At 39.9% G+C, this 15,451-nt stretch overlaps 1 protein-coding gene across 1 annotated transcript; it reads left to right on the top strand.

The window, feature by feature from the left end:
• The first annotated feature begins 294 nt into the window (after positions 1-294).
• On the top strand, positions 295-13,721 carry kcnk5a (potassium channel, subfamily K, member 5a). The gene is made up of 5 exons (XM_062522706.1): positions 295-827; positions 9,544-9,655; positions 10,450-10,616; positions 10,725-10,893; positions 11,429-13,721. The coding sequence occupies exons 1-5, from the start codon at positions 642-644 to the stop codon at positions 12,376-12,378; spliced, it is 1,584 nt and encodes a 527-aa protein (XP_062378690.1). The 5' UTR covers positions 295-641; the 3' UTR covers positions 12,379-13,721.
• Positions 13,722-15,451: the final 1,730 nt, after the last annotated feature.

Below are 15,451 nucleotides of genomic sequence, written 5' to 3'. Positions count from 1 at the left end.
TGTCTTTTGATCGCTCGCTGTCACATTAGTCCACACTATTTGCCTGATTTCATTCTTACGATAAGATGTGTCATCTTACTGAAAGAAAAAAAACAATAGGCCTACTTTCTTTTATCAGGTTTATGTAATGTGTGCATGTAGAGTAGCAGAGTGCATAACTTACTCGAATGTTTTATTGCAGGAGAGAGAAGACTATAAAGACTATTGTTTGCAGTGAGAGAAGTATCTCCCGTCTCATCTGCTTGAGGCGGTTGAATGGGCGGGTCAGTCCCTGCTCCCCCCCGAGCAACAAGCTACATTTGCCAGTCGCTCGAGCCAGCTGCTGCTTTATCTCTCATGCACGTGGAATGCTCCTGTGGAACTTCGATTTAACCTATTTGAAACAAAACTTTCTTCCCACTCTATGGTTGTTTTTAATTGCAAAACAAACTTCTTTTTAACGCAGCCTACATCTTTTTCTTGGAAATAGCCGGCGCCTCATGTTAGTCGAGTTTTTTTTCCTTATTATTCACCGAGACTTGATAAAGCGTAGCCTATCTGTTTGCCGCCACACATCAGCAGCACAATTCATATTGGAATATGTACGCGGTGTAGCTGCTGAAAAGTGAAAGTGCAGCTGGATTTGCAACGGGCACCTAATTATGGTGGACAAAGGTCCACTATTGACATCTGCTATTATTTTTTATCTGTCCATTGGGGCAGCAATATTTCAAGTTCTCGAGGAGCCGAATTGGAAACTTGCTGTGAAACAATACACCGCTCAAAGGGAGAAAATTCTAAAAGACTACCCATGTCTTACAAAAGATGACTTGGACAAGATTCTTGAGGTATGGCAAATAAATAAATAATGCATGCATTACTCTACAAGCGTGACCCTATACTCAGTGAGGAAATTGGTAAATGCTACTGTTCTCACTGTTTACTTTTTTGCCGTAAGGCAAGAAGGGCTCTATGTGGTGAAATGAAGTCAGGCCAGGGGGAACCATTCAGAACGAGATAAGGAAATGCACAACTGATACACATGTTTTCAGTCTGAAGATGACTGCTGGAAATGCTGCTACTTGGTTCTAATTCTGAAAATCTTAGATTGTGTTTGCAAGACTTTCTTCCTAGAAGTTGTCCCATCACTTTGCAACAATGATGTCCACTTGAAAGTAGCTAAAGACCTAAAGAGCAAACGGAAAGATCACAAAGGAAAGTTTAATTGTTTAATTTATTTTTTTCTTCAATTAACAAAAACAAAATATTGATGCTCAATTGAGCAAGGAGAAAGGGGCCTGTTAAAAGTTACATCTTATTTTGAATTTCCCTTTCGCCTGGGTTGATATAAAATCCTACAGCATTTTAGAGTAGGGTCTTGATAGCAGGCCATCATGCATTCTTCAGATGTGGTGTTGGCCCATGTACCCATAGTTTGTCACCCTCTCTGCACCATACTCTCCTGTTTAATGAGTACCTGACCCAGCGGTGTTCTCCATGGTTGGACTTGCAGAGACAGCACTTAGAAGCGCATGGTTTAGCAATCTAGACTTTAATCACAGTGGGATTCATCATGTTTAGATTAATGATGTTACCACAAGCCTTCTACATAAATCCAAGAGAGAGCCACGCCTGCAATTGTGGTAGTTTCCCTTTTTAAAAGAGAAAAAAGAGAAAGTATGATTTGTCTGTGGTTTGGTTTATCGTCACTGTTCTTATCAACTTCTCTTATTTTGTTCTTTACTGTAGCAATGTGTGACCCACTTATGACCCAGCAGGCTCAGTTGCTGAGATTTGCAAAGGTGTATAGATGAAGTGACTAATTTTCATTTAAAGCTTAGACTACATGTTTTTTTGCACATTACATAATGGTAGAGTTCAAGACTCATTTTGACCCCCCAGTGATAAATGAACAATACTCTCTTTAAGGCCTTCAGTACTCTGGTGATTTTCGTGCCCAATGCTCTGATATAACTTTGAGGAAGGGACTTTGAGGAAGTTTGAAAGCTTAATAGCAGTAGTCATGGTATCTCTTGTCCCATTGTCCACAAGTGAACAGCCGATGCATATTTCCATTTACACATGTATCTAAGAACAACAGCCAGAGACGTTGCTGTTACTGTCAATGCCCCCTTCATTAGAACTCCCAATTGTCCGGAATGCATCAGAAGGCGATAGCATGACGACCTCAGCAAGCAACCTCAGCAAGCTCAGTCTATGGGTTTGAGTGACCGGATTGCCCTAGGTGCAAAAAATAAATAAATAAATAAATAAATGGAAACAGAATCCAAGATTTTAGAATTGACCTGTTGCCGCATTTTTATGGATATGTAAAACATGGGTTGTGGCTAAATCCATGGGAATCACTGAATATTTGAAATTCAGTCTGGGAGGGACAAGTCTGAGCATGCCTTTCTTCAATGGTGCCTTAAAATTAGCACCCAGTCTCCTTAAACTACAACAACAACAACCCTCTTCACCAGCTCATTTAGTTCCTCCACAGCAACCGCTTTATCACCCTTCCACTTTGGTCACATCAGTCTGAACACTTAGATACAGAGTTTTTTTGTGTAGCCAGTGGTACATACTTGAAGCCTGGTATTTCACAACACAACACAGTGGGAGGATGTGCTATTACTTAGAACCTCACAAATTGACCTGCCAGTAATCCACTTCCTAGTCATAAATCAATACAACAACAGGATTCTTCAGTGGCCTTTTGCAGTTTGTATGAGTGTATAATTAAACAAACTCTCAGACAAACTTTTTCTAAATGGTATTAAATTGATGCATTTGAACAGGAAAACTTCTCAATACTTTGCAGTAGCCTATTCTGTGAAGGCTATGTTTCACCTGCCTGCTCTTCCCAGGGGGATTTTGTCTGGGATTAAAGTCTGGAGAGTTTTTTCACTGAATGATGCACCCTTCTTAAAGGAACACGTCAACACTTTGGAAAATAATCATATTTGCCCTCTCTGTAATATTGTTATTGTGATATATTTTGTCATTATAATCATATTCTGGAATGTTGATAGGCTATCATGATATCAGCCCTAGGTGCAATACCTGCAAACCTTCATCATATTGTCAGTTATATCATCTCTACGCATTACATAAGCAATGCAGCAACGCAGCAAGGCAGTGGTGATATAAGTGAAAGCCACACAAGCGTAACATTATCTTGTAGCGCTTATTTATGTCATAACAATTAATATCAATGTATATCCAATAGGCCTGCAAGTTATACATTCATCAGTATCTGTATTTGCCAAGTACTGGAAGTATAAGGATTTTTGTCAGAGACCAGTCAACATAAAAATGGTTTCAGTAAAAAGAGATTTTGAAATAATCTTGATCTTAGACATAAAATAGAAGAATAGACTTTACGTCAGCAAACTGCTAAAGGATGCAGGCCAACAATACAATGAATAATTGCTCTGACATCTATAGAGACATGTCTAGCAGGTCCAGCAAAGGAATAGTAGAAAGGTCTTTGTTTTGGCCTGAGAGATGACGCTGTGGTGGTGGCAATGTTGTTAGGACTTGTGTGCAGTGCAAAAGGTTACTGCACACCAATGCAGAAGCGGCAGCAGCACTGACATTTGGTCCTGAACACCACAGGAGCAGTGAAGGTCATCACAACAGCGCAACTGACACAGCAGTGGCAAAAGGGTTCGGTGCTGGTGTGTGCAGGGGTAGTGATCGAAAACAATGGAAACCAAGTAGTGGAATGTTGGTAGCAGATTGTGCCGCACTCATGATGCTGTGCTGTGGTGTGGAGTGGGCTTAAGGACTCTTTGGTGCAGTTTTATGTGTAAAAGGTGATTTCTGGATGTCTGGAAAAGTGCTAGGATTTTGCACATATATACTCATGCAGTCCTTGCACTGTTTTCCACTTAGAGAATAATGTTTTGTGAATGACGTCTATCAGGAGCACCTTGGGCTTTAGTGTCTTGCTCAAGGACACTTTGACGAGGTGAACAGGAGCTGTGTGCTCTCAAACCACCAGCCTTGCAGTTACTGAATGACTCCTCGACCTCTTGAGTCTCTGTCACTGGTAGAACTGGGTAAACAGAGGTATACAAATCATGGCACACTGCAATGCAATGAGGGAAATCCAACCTTGAAGGAAAGTTTATTTATGCTGGGAAATGTCTGGGAATGGCTATTAGAGAAGAGCTGTTCACTTGAAAATGCCTGAATCTATGAGTTTGACCATAGCCAGTACCATGACAAACATACCTGGATGGCAAGCCAAGTCTATTTTATGACCACATACTTTGAGGATGATAAGAGAAGCAAAGACAGAGCACTTAGCTTGAGTGCTAGTAAACTTTTATGAGATGTGTATACCGATATTGAGATGTTGAAATGCGTCAATTGCATTGCTTGGAATTTTTAGCTAAATTTGTGGTGTGCATCCAAAGAATTTGCTGGAAATCCTACGTTTCAAATCTTGTGAAGTTTGTACCTTCTTGTCGCAAGATATTTGCCATTAAAGTGCTAAATTTTTGCTTTAAAGTAAATTTCTAGTGGCAATGCAGTGCTACCTGGTCTACCTAAGAAGTCCATTATGAATGCTGCTGCTAGAAATGGAACACATACTGAAATGAGGGACCTTGTTGCAAAAGTTCTCCATTCTCTTCGCAGGCCACCTTCTGCCTTCTGGCTGCTTTTAGAATTGATTTTAAGATATCCTCCGGCAGCAATTTGCTGGTCTTTCATAGTGACATAACGCAAAGTGCAGACTCCATGTATAGGGACGTGTTGTTCCGTGCTTTTCAGCCCCTGCATATCCTGTCCTTGACTTAAGTCTCTCACAGCCAGTTTCAGACGGAACTACTCCTAAATCTGGGCCTAAATCCCAAAGTTTTTTTTTTATATAAACAAGGCTTGCACATGTTTTCCCCCTGGCTCGTTACAAGCTTCTGAGGACTGTATATGAGAAAAAACGCAATATTCCGTACAAGTTGGCAGTTTTGGCCTCTAACATCATTATACATATACAAATAATATTACAAAATTGCAATATTCGATTATCAATTTTGGTCCTTAAAGTACTGAGTTATCCAGGATGATATTACATTCTGCATATATCAGAGGTGAGCTTTAAACCATGAATTTAAACACACCTGAACGTTTTATAAACAGACCAAATGCAACCTAAACAAATGTGGAATTTATGCAAATGTCGAAAAGGATAGGAGTCGTTCGGTAACTGGAAGATTGATGGTATGATCCCAGCTCCTATTGACCCTGTCGAAGGCCCTTTCCAGATCTAGTCATGACTCTCACTTGCACTCCGATTGCACGTTCACATGAAGGGTCCGCCATATTAAGGGCCACCCGAAACCAATTACTGTTAATTGGTAGTGTGTTATAAAGCCTCCAACGCTGAGTGAACTTGATTGGGAACTCAAGTGAACTGAAAGGAATTTGATTTAGCTATGGGGGTGATTCCCACCCGAGTGCACTCCCTAACCAAGTGGGTATGCATGTGTGAATGGGTGAATGACATTACTCTATAAAGTGCTTTGAGTGTTCAAAGGAGTAGACACCAAAGTAGTCTACTTAACCCCAAGTTGCTTGAGGAAGACTGGACCCTGCATTTGATCTCTGTCAATCACCTTGGAAAAAAATCTCAAAAATAAATCCATGCATACATTATATAAACCTGTATCGGTATGTAGTCTCCACATGCTTGTTTAACTATTTCAGTTTGTGAAGTTGGATCCTTGCAGTTGCAAGACTTTGACTGTTGTGGATGTGAACTTGTTTTGGATGCAAAGGTTCATCAGAAGGTTCAGGTTAACTTACATAATCTTTATTAGGTAGCGAACAGTGGCCAGTTTAGAGGGGAGTAATGAAGGGTGGGGATGTATGTGTCGACTCCATAAAAGTTAACTTTTACTGAAAATGTCGACTGTACACGAAAAGTACAACGGTCTTATCTGATGTCCATGGGTCATGTTCTACATCATAAAGTCATTGTTTTACAGTTTCAAGTTGATGATGTAAGATGATCCTAAGCCCTTTTTCAGTGTTCCCATAGTGGTCATCAGTTTGAGAACTTGAATATGCAGTCCAGTTCCCATATCACGGTTCTGAGTTTGACAGTAGTCAGGCTTGAATGTGTGCACAACACTGTATCCACTACCTCTGTGACTGGATGTTGTAGGTCAGCGTGTACTCTTGATATCTCGAATTGGTTACAAATTACCATCGCATTATGACTAAGAGAGTCGATGGCTTACAGTCTGCTCGGCTTTTCGCTATGTCGTGACAACTCATGCCAAGTGAGATGACCGAGGAATCCTATCAGTGATTAACCTGACTGGTCTTTGTTGCCCAAATCGGTCTTGTGTTGCAGAGGTCTCACTTTTGATAATCCAATCCAGGATTTTATAGGCAAGAGAGGTACTGTTTACACTGTAATAGTGATTTTAAACCGACTCCAGTCAAGTCATTATTGCCCTTCAGTGCTTTTATTAGCTACTACTTATGCTTTTGTTTATGTAAAACACATTGAATGACCTCTGTGTATGAAATGTAATACATAAATAATCTAGATGGTCAAACCGAATAAAACCATACAAGACTGATTCATAAGTCCAGCTACAAGTTCTGTTTATTTCAACCTGATTCTGGGCCGATGGAACAGAAAATGAATCTGTATACTTTCATTTGGCGACAACAGAGAAGTGTTTTAGAGGCCATTTAGTCTTAGAGTGTGGTGGAGTTTCACAATCAGGGCAAGAAGTTTGTTTGTTTTTTTAGGCTCAAAATCAAACCTTGAAATTGCATTATTCGTGTTGTCATTTGACATACTAAAAAAAAGAGGTTCAAGGCAAATGGTCATGGATAACAATTAACTTAATGTTCCCTGGGAAGCTTTAAAAAAAAAAAAAAAAAAAAAAAAGATGCGATTGTCCGATTAGTTGTCTACATGGGAAAAATTTAGAAATATGCTAAAAGATTTATGTTAGCAGCAAACTAAAGTAAACAATGCTTTTTCAAATGGATCAGTTACTATGATATTCAAATTGTATTTGAAAATGTCTTGCCAGGATGTTGCTAAATTTGATGTATATCTGCAAATCATCATTAATTTGTTCAATATTGAGATCATGATTATTAAACATGATTTCTCAGTGGAGCTATCATCCTTTTTCAAAAGTGACATTTTTTTACATTTTTGAATTGAATTTCAAATACAATCCAACAGGGAAAAATGCATGTGAAAAGATAATGCACACGACAACTCAAGACAAAAGGAGAGTGACATTTTTTTTTAACGTAGCAAAACAATCATTCGATTTCGATGTTGTTTTCGTAATCGGTGGAAGTCATAATCACAATTAATCGATTCATTCGATCAATTGCACAACCCTGACAATTGATTTTTGAACTTATTCGATGGGATATATGACCTAAGTTTGGTAAGTTCTGCTAACGAGAGGTTTGTAAATATACTGTGTTGGAACAGGTGGTGATCATCCTTGCCCACATAGGGTCATTACACACAGTTGCCTGTTTAGTGGTAGGTGTGGTTGTCGTTTAGTCAGACACATGGGATGTGCTCGCAGGCCAAGCACAAGTGGCTGTTGTGTCAGCTTTGTTATTAGATGACTCAGCACAGAGTTAGTTTTAAAGAGTCAGAATGATATGTTTTATCTGCTGCAATGAGGGGACATGACCCCTCCCATGTGACAGTGCGTTTTGTGCACGTGAAGATGTTGAAGAGTTTGTGTTGAAGAGAGTGACTACAATGAAGCCTGTGTTTGAAGTGCTAATTAATTACCTCTGTAGTCATAATAATATTGGAATGATGTGTAATTATTTGATGTCACCACTGATACAGTGACCTTTAGTAACCTGTTCAGTTACACAGGTGCATCTCATGTAAAATGCCATTGCCCTGCATGGCATGACCAGGACTCCCTGGCAGAAGATACGCTCAGTCTCAATGGGACAATCCTGAAGGTTAAATAAAAATGGACTGTGATCAAAGGCTCAGGAAACCATTGCTAGTGTTTTTGAGCTCATCTCATTCTGATATTTTGAGATTAAGGATTTTTGAGCTGTAAACTGTTATCATCAATAATCAGGAAAGATGGCTTGCAATATTTCTCTTTATGTGTAATTAATCTAGATCATATGAAAGTTTCTTTTTTAGAAAAATAAAATGATAATATATTATGGGAAGAAATTTACTTTTTCCATGACATTCTAATTTTCTGAAATGCACATTTTTAAAGTATTGCTTCTTTTCCCTACTATTGTACTACTTCTTTTTTTGTGTTGTTAATGTCAGTTTACTTTAACTATATTGTTTAGGCTTTCAGAGATTTCGCCTCTTACAGGCAGCTGGGTCAAGTCTCTCGCCACTATGTGTACACAGGCCTTCAAGCGCAATGGAAAAGTACCCGCAGCTCATGGTGCTTTTGCTGCTGATTCAGATGTCCTGATAACAGTTGGAGTTTGTCATTGTTAGGTTTTGTCATAGCCTACTCAGCTTTATTTCAAGAGTTCAACACTTTCACTTGAGCGGTCACTGCAGACTAGAATTTGTAATAGTGTATTGTAGATTTATTAATTGACACTAGAAAAAAAAAAAAAACGTTCTATCAGTTGTATCTGTTGTTCGGTCTGTTCGTTCTTGGCAGAAGTAAACAACCTTGGTCAAGGCTGCAGACTACATGAACATGACCGAAAAACGTTGTTTGAAAGATTTCTAGACTAGATGTTACTGATGCCATCAACATCATTGCACATGTTGCATGAACTTGGCCTATATGTCTGTTTACTGTGCAATGGTATAGTAGTGATTTAAAAACATTTCCTGTATATCCTCTCTTGATTGGACATTATTCTGTGAACTCCTGTGGTTTCCGCCTTGTACAGTCGAGACCAAAAGTTTGGCAGTGACACACATTTTGTGTTTTGCAAACATTGCAACTTCAGTTTGTGTGGTGGAGCTTAAATTATAGGGCAAGTTTAGAGGTTGCATAATGGTTCTTAGAATTATTATATACCTGTCATTTTTCGTAGTGATGAGGGGGCTAAGCAGCCCAGCCGGCTAGAGTTGCCTGGGAAACTTGATGTCATCACGTCATTATGTTAATTCCAAAGGCCCTGGGAACTGTGTTTGGGTCAGGGTGTCATGAATTCTAAGAAAAACCTGAACTTTTTCAAAAATATCTGTCATTGTCTTGCCAAGACACTAAGAGTGGGTCATGATTGGATCAGTCAACAGGTCAATGAACCAAAACAAAATACATCAACAACAAAAAAATGGTTAACTGAACACAAAATTAAGCTTTTGTCATTACCATCTCAGTCACCAGTTCTGAAAGCTATAGTGAAACAGTGGGGTTGAGCGGAGAACAGAATGCACAAATAAGGATTTAGGAATCTGGAGGAATTTTCTCAAATCCCTTGCTGGTTTTTTCTCTCATCCAGAAGTAGGATTTTGGTGGTGTCTCTCTGAAGTATGTGTGTGTTTGGTGTGCTTTGATGCATGCATGTCTCAATATGTTAATAATTGTTTTCTTTTTCTACCAGGTGGTCTCCGATGCTGCAGGACAAGGTGTAACAATAACTGGAGAAAAAACCTTCAACAACTGGAACTGGCCAAATGCGGTCATCTTTGCTGCAACGGTTATCACAACGATAGGTAAGTACTTTACATTTACTCAAAAAATCCAAAATCCCCTTGCACAGCCAATTAAGTTGGGTTGTTGGGTGCTGGTGCAGGTTTACGATTAATAAAAAAGAAAAAAGGATCACCGCACACCATAGGACTACACTTTAAAGATTTTAATACTGAGCAATGCGTTTCGCCTTGCGCTTCCTCAGGCTCCTATGGTGTGCGGTGATCCTTTTTTCTTTTTTACTTTACATTTACATTTATTTATTTAGCAGATTATTTTCATCCAAAGCGACTTATGTCAGTTACACAAGGGCCATTGTCTCCGGAGCTAGTTGGGTTTAAGTGCCGGTGAAGCCGGGAATTTAACCCACAAAACTTTTTTGGCTACTGCATGCTGTCCCAGCTCCTTAACCACTATGTTACCACCGCGCAAGTAGCACCAAAGAGAGGCTCAATTCCCAAATGGGGAACGGGACATGTAATCGAGTTTGCATCTTCCTGAAAGACAAATTTTGTAATTACACAATAGTGTTCTCAATAACTTGACTCCCACTAGCCAAAGTAATTTATAGGAGCATTTCTTGAAGCGCTTGTCAGTGTCTGTCTGTATGTCAGATGGAGTGTACTGTACATATTTTTGATAATATAGCATCACAGAAAGTACAAGATCCGTATTAGTAATAGTAGTCAGAGAAGGAAGCAAGCAAGAGTAAAATGGTCATGCATGCAATTGGGTATTGGTAGTTGGTATTGACTGAAAATAGTTGTTTATGATGTTTTGATGACACCACATTTATTTTTCTTAATTTATGTCACAGGTTATGGCAACATTGCTCCTAAAACCCCTGCTGGCAGGGTCTTCTGCATTTTCTACGGACTCTTTGGAGTGCCCCTATGTTTCACATGGATCAGTGAGTTGGGCAAGTTTTTTGGTGGTCGGGCAAAACACTTGGGCCATTTTCTCACCAAGAGAGGGGTCTCATTGGTGAGGACTGCTTTGTTTTGCATTGCATTGCATTCATCATAACTTGGCATGTTTACGTGTATGTGCATTTCTCACTGAAATTCTTAAAGCTGTCATTTTGCCTTTTAGAGGAAGACTCAGATCACTTGCACCGCCATCTTTCTGCTATGGGGCCTAGTGGTGCATCTGATCATTCCGCCTTTTGTCTTCATGTCACAAGAGGGCTGGACCTACATTGAAGGCTTATACTTCTCCTTTGTCACGTTAACAACAATTGGTTTTGGTGACTTGGTAGCAGGTTAGTCCTCCTTATTTTTTACTTGTAAGATAGAACATTAATTCCAATATGATACTGTACTCCAGTACAGGTGCATCTCAAAAAATCATGGAAAAGGTCATTTTTTCCTGTAATTTATTTCAAAAAGTAAAACGTTCATAGAATCTAGATACATTTTGTTGTTTTAATCTTGATTTAATCTTTATTCTAATCTTAATGATAACAATTTACAGCTCATGGAAATTAAAAATCCAGTATATCAAATATTAGAATAAAGAATTTATAATACAGAAATGTTGACTTGAAAAGATGTCTTATGAGCGAATTAAATCAAAGTACCAGCAATGGTTTCCTGAGCCTTTAATATCTTAGTCTGGGCAGGGCAATGGACTTTTCCACGATATTCTTTTTTTTTTTTTTTTTAGATGCACCTGCATATTACATTTAGACGTGGATTTCTCAAAGTCCATATACAGTAGGCCTATTTCATGTCCATTTGCATGTAGATCAGGTCCAAAAATTGACGTCAGTCTTATTTTCTTTGTGATATTGTCAGGTATCGACCCCAATGCAGACTACCCGACTTTGTACCGCTACTTTGTGGAGGTGTGGATTTACTTGGGTTTGGCTTGGCTCTCTCTCTTCTTCAACTGGAAAGTGAGGATGGTGGTGGAAGCCCACAAGGCTCTCAAAAAGCGCAGGAAGCGTCGCAAGCTCTCGCTGGACGAGTCACACCACCACCAACACTACAAGGAGAGCCCCAAAACTCTACATCTTCCCCCCTCTTCGAAGGAAGTCAATATATTCAGCTTCCTCTCCAAGAGACAGGAGGGCTACAGTGACCTCATCAAACAAATGGGCTCAAAGAATGTGAATGGTTGCCATGGTGCTAGCAAAATGACTGCTCCCAGTGCCGGAGCCAAAGTTCCTAACCGTTCCAAGAGCTGCAGCGATACGGTTGCCACCAACGGTAACCCCATTCTTAACCTGGATCGATCCCCGAGGCAAAAGCGGCGTTACAGTTTCAGCGACCGAGTTACCGTGGCCTTTTCAAAGTCCAAAAACTACTTACTGGGTCAGGATAGTGGGTTGCTCTTGAATGAGGTCCAAAGCGAAGCGGACTTGGAAGAGGACCAGGAGAGGATGTATGAAAACCAACTGGACAAGGATGCCGGAGAGAACCGTCGAGGCCAAGGCATTTGCAGCTTCAGTGGCAGCAGACACACATGGGACTCTAAAGAACACCAAACGAGGATCTTCCAGCCGGCCAACATCTCTTTTATAGATGAAGAAAACCTACACTACAACATGGACGATGCCTGTGATGCCAAGGCTAACTTTTCCGTGACAACTGAGGAAAATTTAGACTCAGAAACGGACTCGAAGGAGGAGGACGACGACTCGGAGTCCGAGGAGTCCGTTTTCACCACAGATGGGTCAGACAATTGCCACTCCTATGAGCAGCTGGTAGAGGAATACTCTAAAGAGGACAACACTGAATCTTGAATCTTGTCATTCTTTTTTTTTTTTTTAAGTATATTTTTTTGGCCTTTATTATGATAGGACAGTGAAGACGTAGACAGGAAACAAGTGGGAGAGAGAGATGGGGTGGGATCGGGATATGACCGCAGGCCGGATTCGAACCTGGGTCCCCGTGGGCACTCGGGCCCGTAAATGGTACGGGCGCTGTAGCCTGCTGCGCCACAGCGCCCCCCGAATCTTGTCATTCTTAATGCTGGTGGAGCTTGAACACAAAGTGCCGAACAGTATTTTTCTTTTATCTGAAAAACTATAAATGAAGGACTTGAAATGATTTTGGATTTAAATCGTCCATTCACCTTGACCAGTGATCCATGGACTTAAATCATATCTTTCAGTTAGAAGTAAGTTATCAAAGTAAGTGTCCAGTTGGATGTTTTGTCTTTTTTTTCATCTGAGTATCTGTTATTCACTTGAAATGGCAACTACCATTCGCTAATGAACAGTTTTTTTTTTTAAAGATTTCATAAGACGGTCTCAAATAGCTCTTCTCTGTGAAAGTGTGTTGTATGTATTTCAAAATTGATTTATATTGTTAAAATCAAGTTCAGTGTTTCAAGTAAAAATGTATCAACTGATGATAGCCTATGATCCAAGTTCTATGATCAAGTTTGATTGTTTTATGAAGAATTAGGGAAAAGATTATCTTGAGGAGTCGACTCGGATATCTTTCCTTCATATACACCATATTGGTGTTGTATTTTCACTCAGAGTATGGTTGTTTTCCCTCTATTTTATTATTATATCCTGTATTTTCAAGATTGTATCCTCCTCCCCATTTCAATCACTTAATGCATCTAAACCTCTATCTAAGCCTTGGTTATATTCAGCAAATGTACACTAAATGTATGTTGGAGCGGACATTGGCCAGTTGTTATGGCAAGCATAACAGGTTTGGCTCACAAGGCTGAAGGAAATGCAACAAGGCCATTTATTGGTGAAAGCCATTGCTGACTCGTGCCTAAAGAAAATCGACAGAAACAATGAGGTTTTGCTCAGCTTGTGTCTAGGCATTACATGCTCAGTGGTTTAAAATAACTATTCTGGTGCATGCTTCCTGATGGATATTTAACAACATTCATATGCACATGCACACACACATTGTCAGTGTTCTACAACGTTCAGTTTTTATTTCTTTTTATTCTCAATGATTGTAGTTGCCAGCCAAGGAAATGTGTACAATCCAAGTAAATGATAGGATCAAGTAGGGTGCTATTTGCCATAGGAGGTGAGGGGGATTCGTTTGTACTGTATATCCCTGCCTCAGCTGCCAAATGTCTATTAAACAATAAAATCAAATATTTATCTAATTGTTATTTTTTTCTAAAGCTATTCAACTCTATCAGAATGGCCAATAACTGGAGGGAGTATAAAACTAACCTGGGAGAACCCAGATGAACCTGTTGGCAAATTTGAATTTGCTTTGCAGGTCAGTTTGGCAAGGAGGCAATTTACACCCATTTCCAGTGTTTCAAAAACCCAGGCATCTATCACAATCACTTATCCAGCATGGGGTAGGTTTTCTATGATGACAGATGAGCGCATACAACACAACCAATGGCGACGCTTAAACAGATATGGATGTGGATTTTCTTTAAACAACTACATTTAAAATTTGGTTTGATTGCTTCACTTACAACATGATTTGGTAAGAGTTTAATGCACCAATTCAAGTTTAATTTCATGGCTGGTTTTGCCCCTGGAAGCCTTCAGACCCACTCTGAATCTCAACTGAAATTTCAGAAGTGGTGTGGTGTTAAACAGGAGTTCCCAAAATGTGGGCATGCCCGTATGTTTATGCCTGCCTGTTTATATAACACACTTTCTGTGTTCTATCTAGATTTATTTACCAGCCTTTATCTGCTTACTGGAATTCTACCTACCAATCTGATGGAGCAGGGCAAATGAAAAGTCACACCAGAGAATACTTAAAATGTTTACATTACAGTGGAATTCTTGGTGGAAAGAAATGAGAGATTAGATAAGAGAGCATGCCAGATGGATTTGCAGGAATAACACGTGCACGGGATGACATTGTCTGGAGGAAGTCAGATAGAAAATACACTCCCTGGTTCAGTTAAGCCTGAAAACACCAGCGAGCAGCTGCTAGTCTGATCAAATAGTCACCCAACCATGAGTTGAGAAGTGGTCGCAAGCTCTTCGGCCTAGGCCATGTCCAGTACCCCAAACTTTTCACACAATATGTTGTTTACACTAGTGCAAAGAGGTTTGTGCACAGTCTGTACTTTTGTGACCTGACAAATGTCAAAAAGACACTCACTGATACCTTCCCCAAGGAGGGTAAGTCACAGAGGGTCATTGCTTAAAGGGCTGGCTGTATCAAAGCATTCTCTTGAAAAGTGGAAAGAGACTGGAAAGAGAACGTGTGGAGATGGTGCACAAGCAGCAGGGATGACCACAGCCAGAATGGTCAAGCTTATACATACAGTAGCTTACTGCCATTATTCTTTTTTTTTTTTTTTTACTGTTTTTACCATTTTTTATGTTATTGTTGAGTGTACTTGAGTGCAAAGATTAACCAGAGTCAAATTCCTTGTTTGTTCACGCAAACCTGACCAATAAAGCTGATTCTGCTTCTGCATAGCCAATTTAATTACTTGGGGGAGCACCACAAGGAGTAGATTGAGGCTGGAGTCAGTGCATCAGTTCACATAGGGTGCCTCTCATTCATGTTTTATACATCCTCCCTTCCTTCCTCGGTCCTTGTCCTCACTGATCTACATAAAGAATGATGGGGCGGCAACAATGGGATAGTCTATCCAGTGTTAGTTATAGATCAGTGGGAACTGGCCTGGAGGACCGAGTGTTGAGGATCGAGGAGAGAAGTTGAGAGGCACCCATAGACATGTCCAGGAAATGGGCTGGAGTGTTGCATTTCAAGTGTCAAGCCACTCCTGAACCAGAGACAAAGTTTGAAGTGTGTTGCCTGGGCTAAGGGGAAAATAACTGGCCCATTGTTCAGTGATCAAAGTCCTCTTTTCAGATGAAAATAGATTTTTTAGTTTCATTTTGAAATCAA

Source organism: Sardina pilchardus, chromosome 20, assembly GCF_963854185.1.
Source record: "Sardina pilchardus chromosome 20, fSarPil1.1, whole genome shotgun sequence".
NCBI classification, from domain to species: Eukaryota; Metazoa; Chordata; class Actinopteri; order Clupeiformes; family Clupeidae; genus Sardina; species Sardina pilchardus.
This window is presented reverse-complemented; position numbering and strand designations above follow the sequence as displayed.

Excerpts from the sequence above, each read along its gene's own strand:
- kcnk5a (XM_062522706.1), top strand. The coding sequence starts at position 642 with ATGGTGGACAAAGGTCCACTATTGACATCTGCTATTATTTTTTATCTG. Across the intron at positions 828-9,543 it reads ACTTGGACAAGATTCTTGAG|GTGGTCTCCGATGCTGCAGG; the intron begins GTATGGCAAATA and ends TTTTTCTACCAG. Across the intron at positions 10,894-11,428 it reads TTTTGGTGACTTGGTAGCAG|GTATCGACCCCAATGCAGAC; the intron begins GTTAGTCCTCCT and ends TGATATTGTCAG.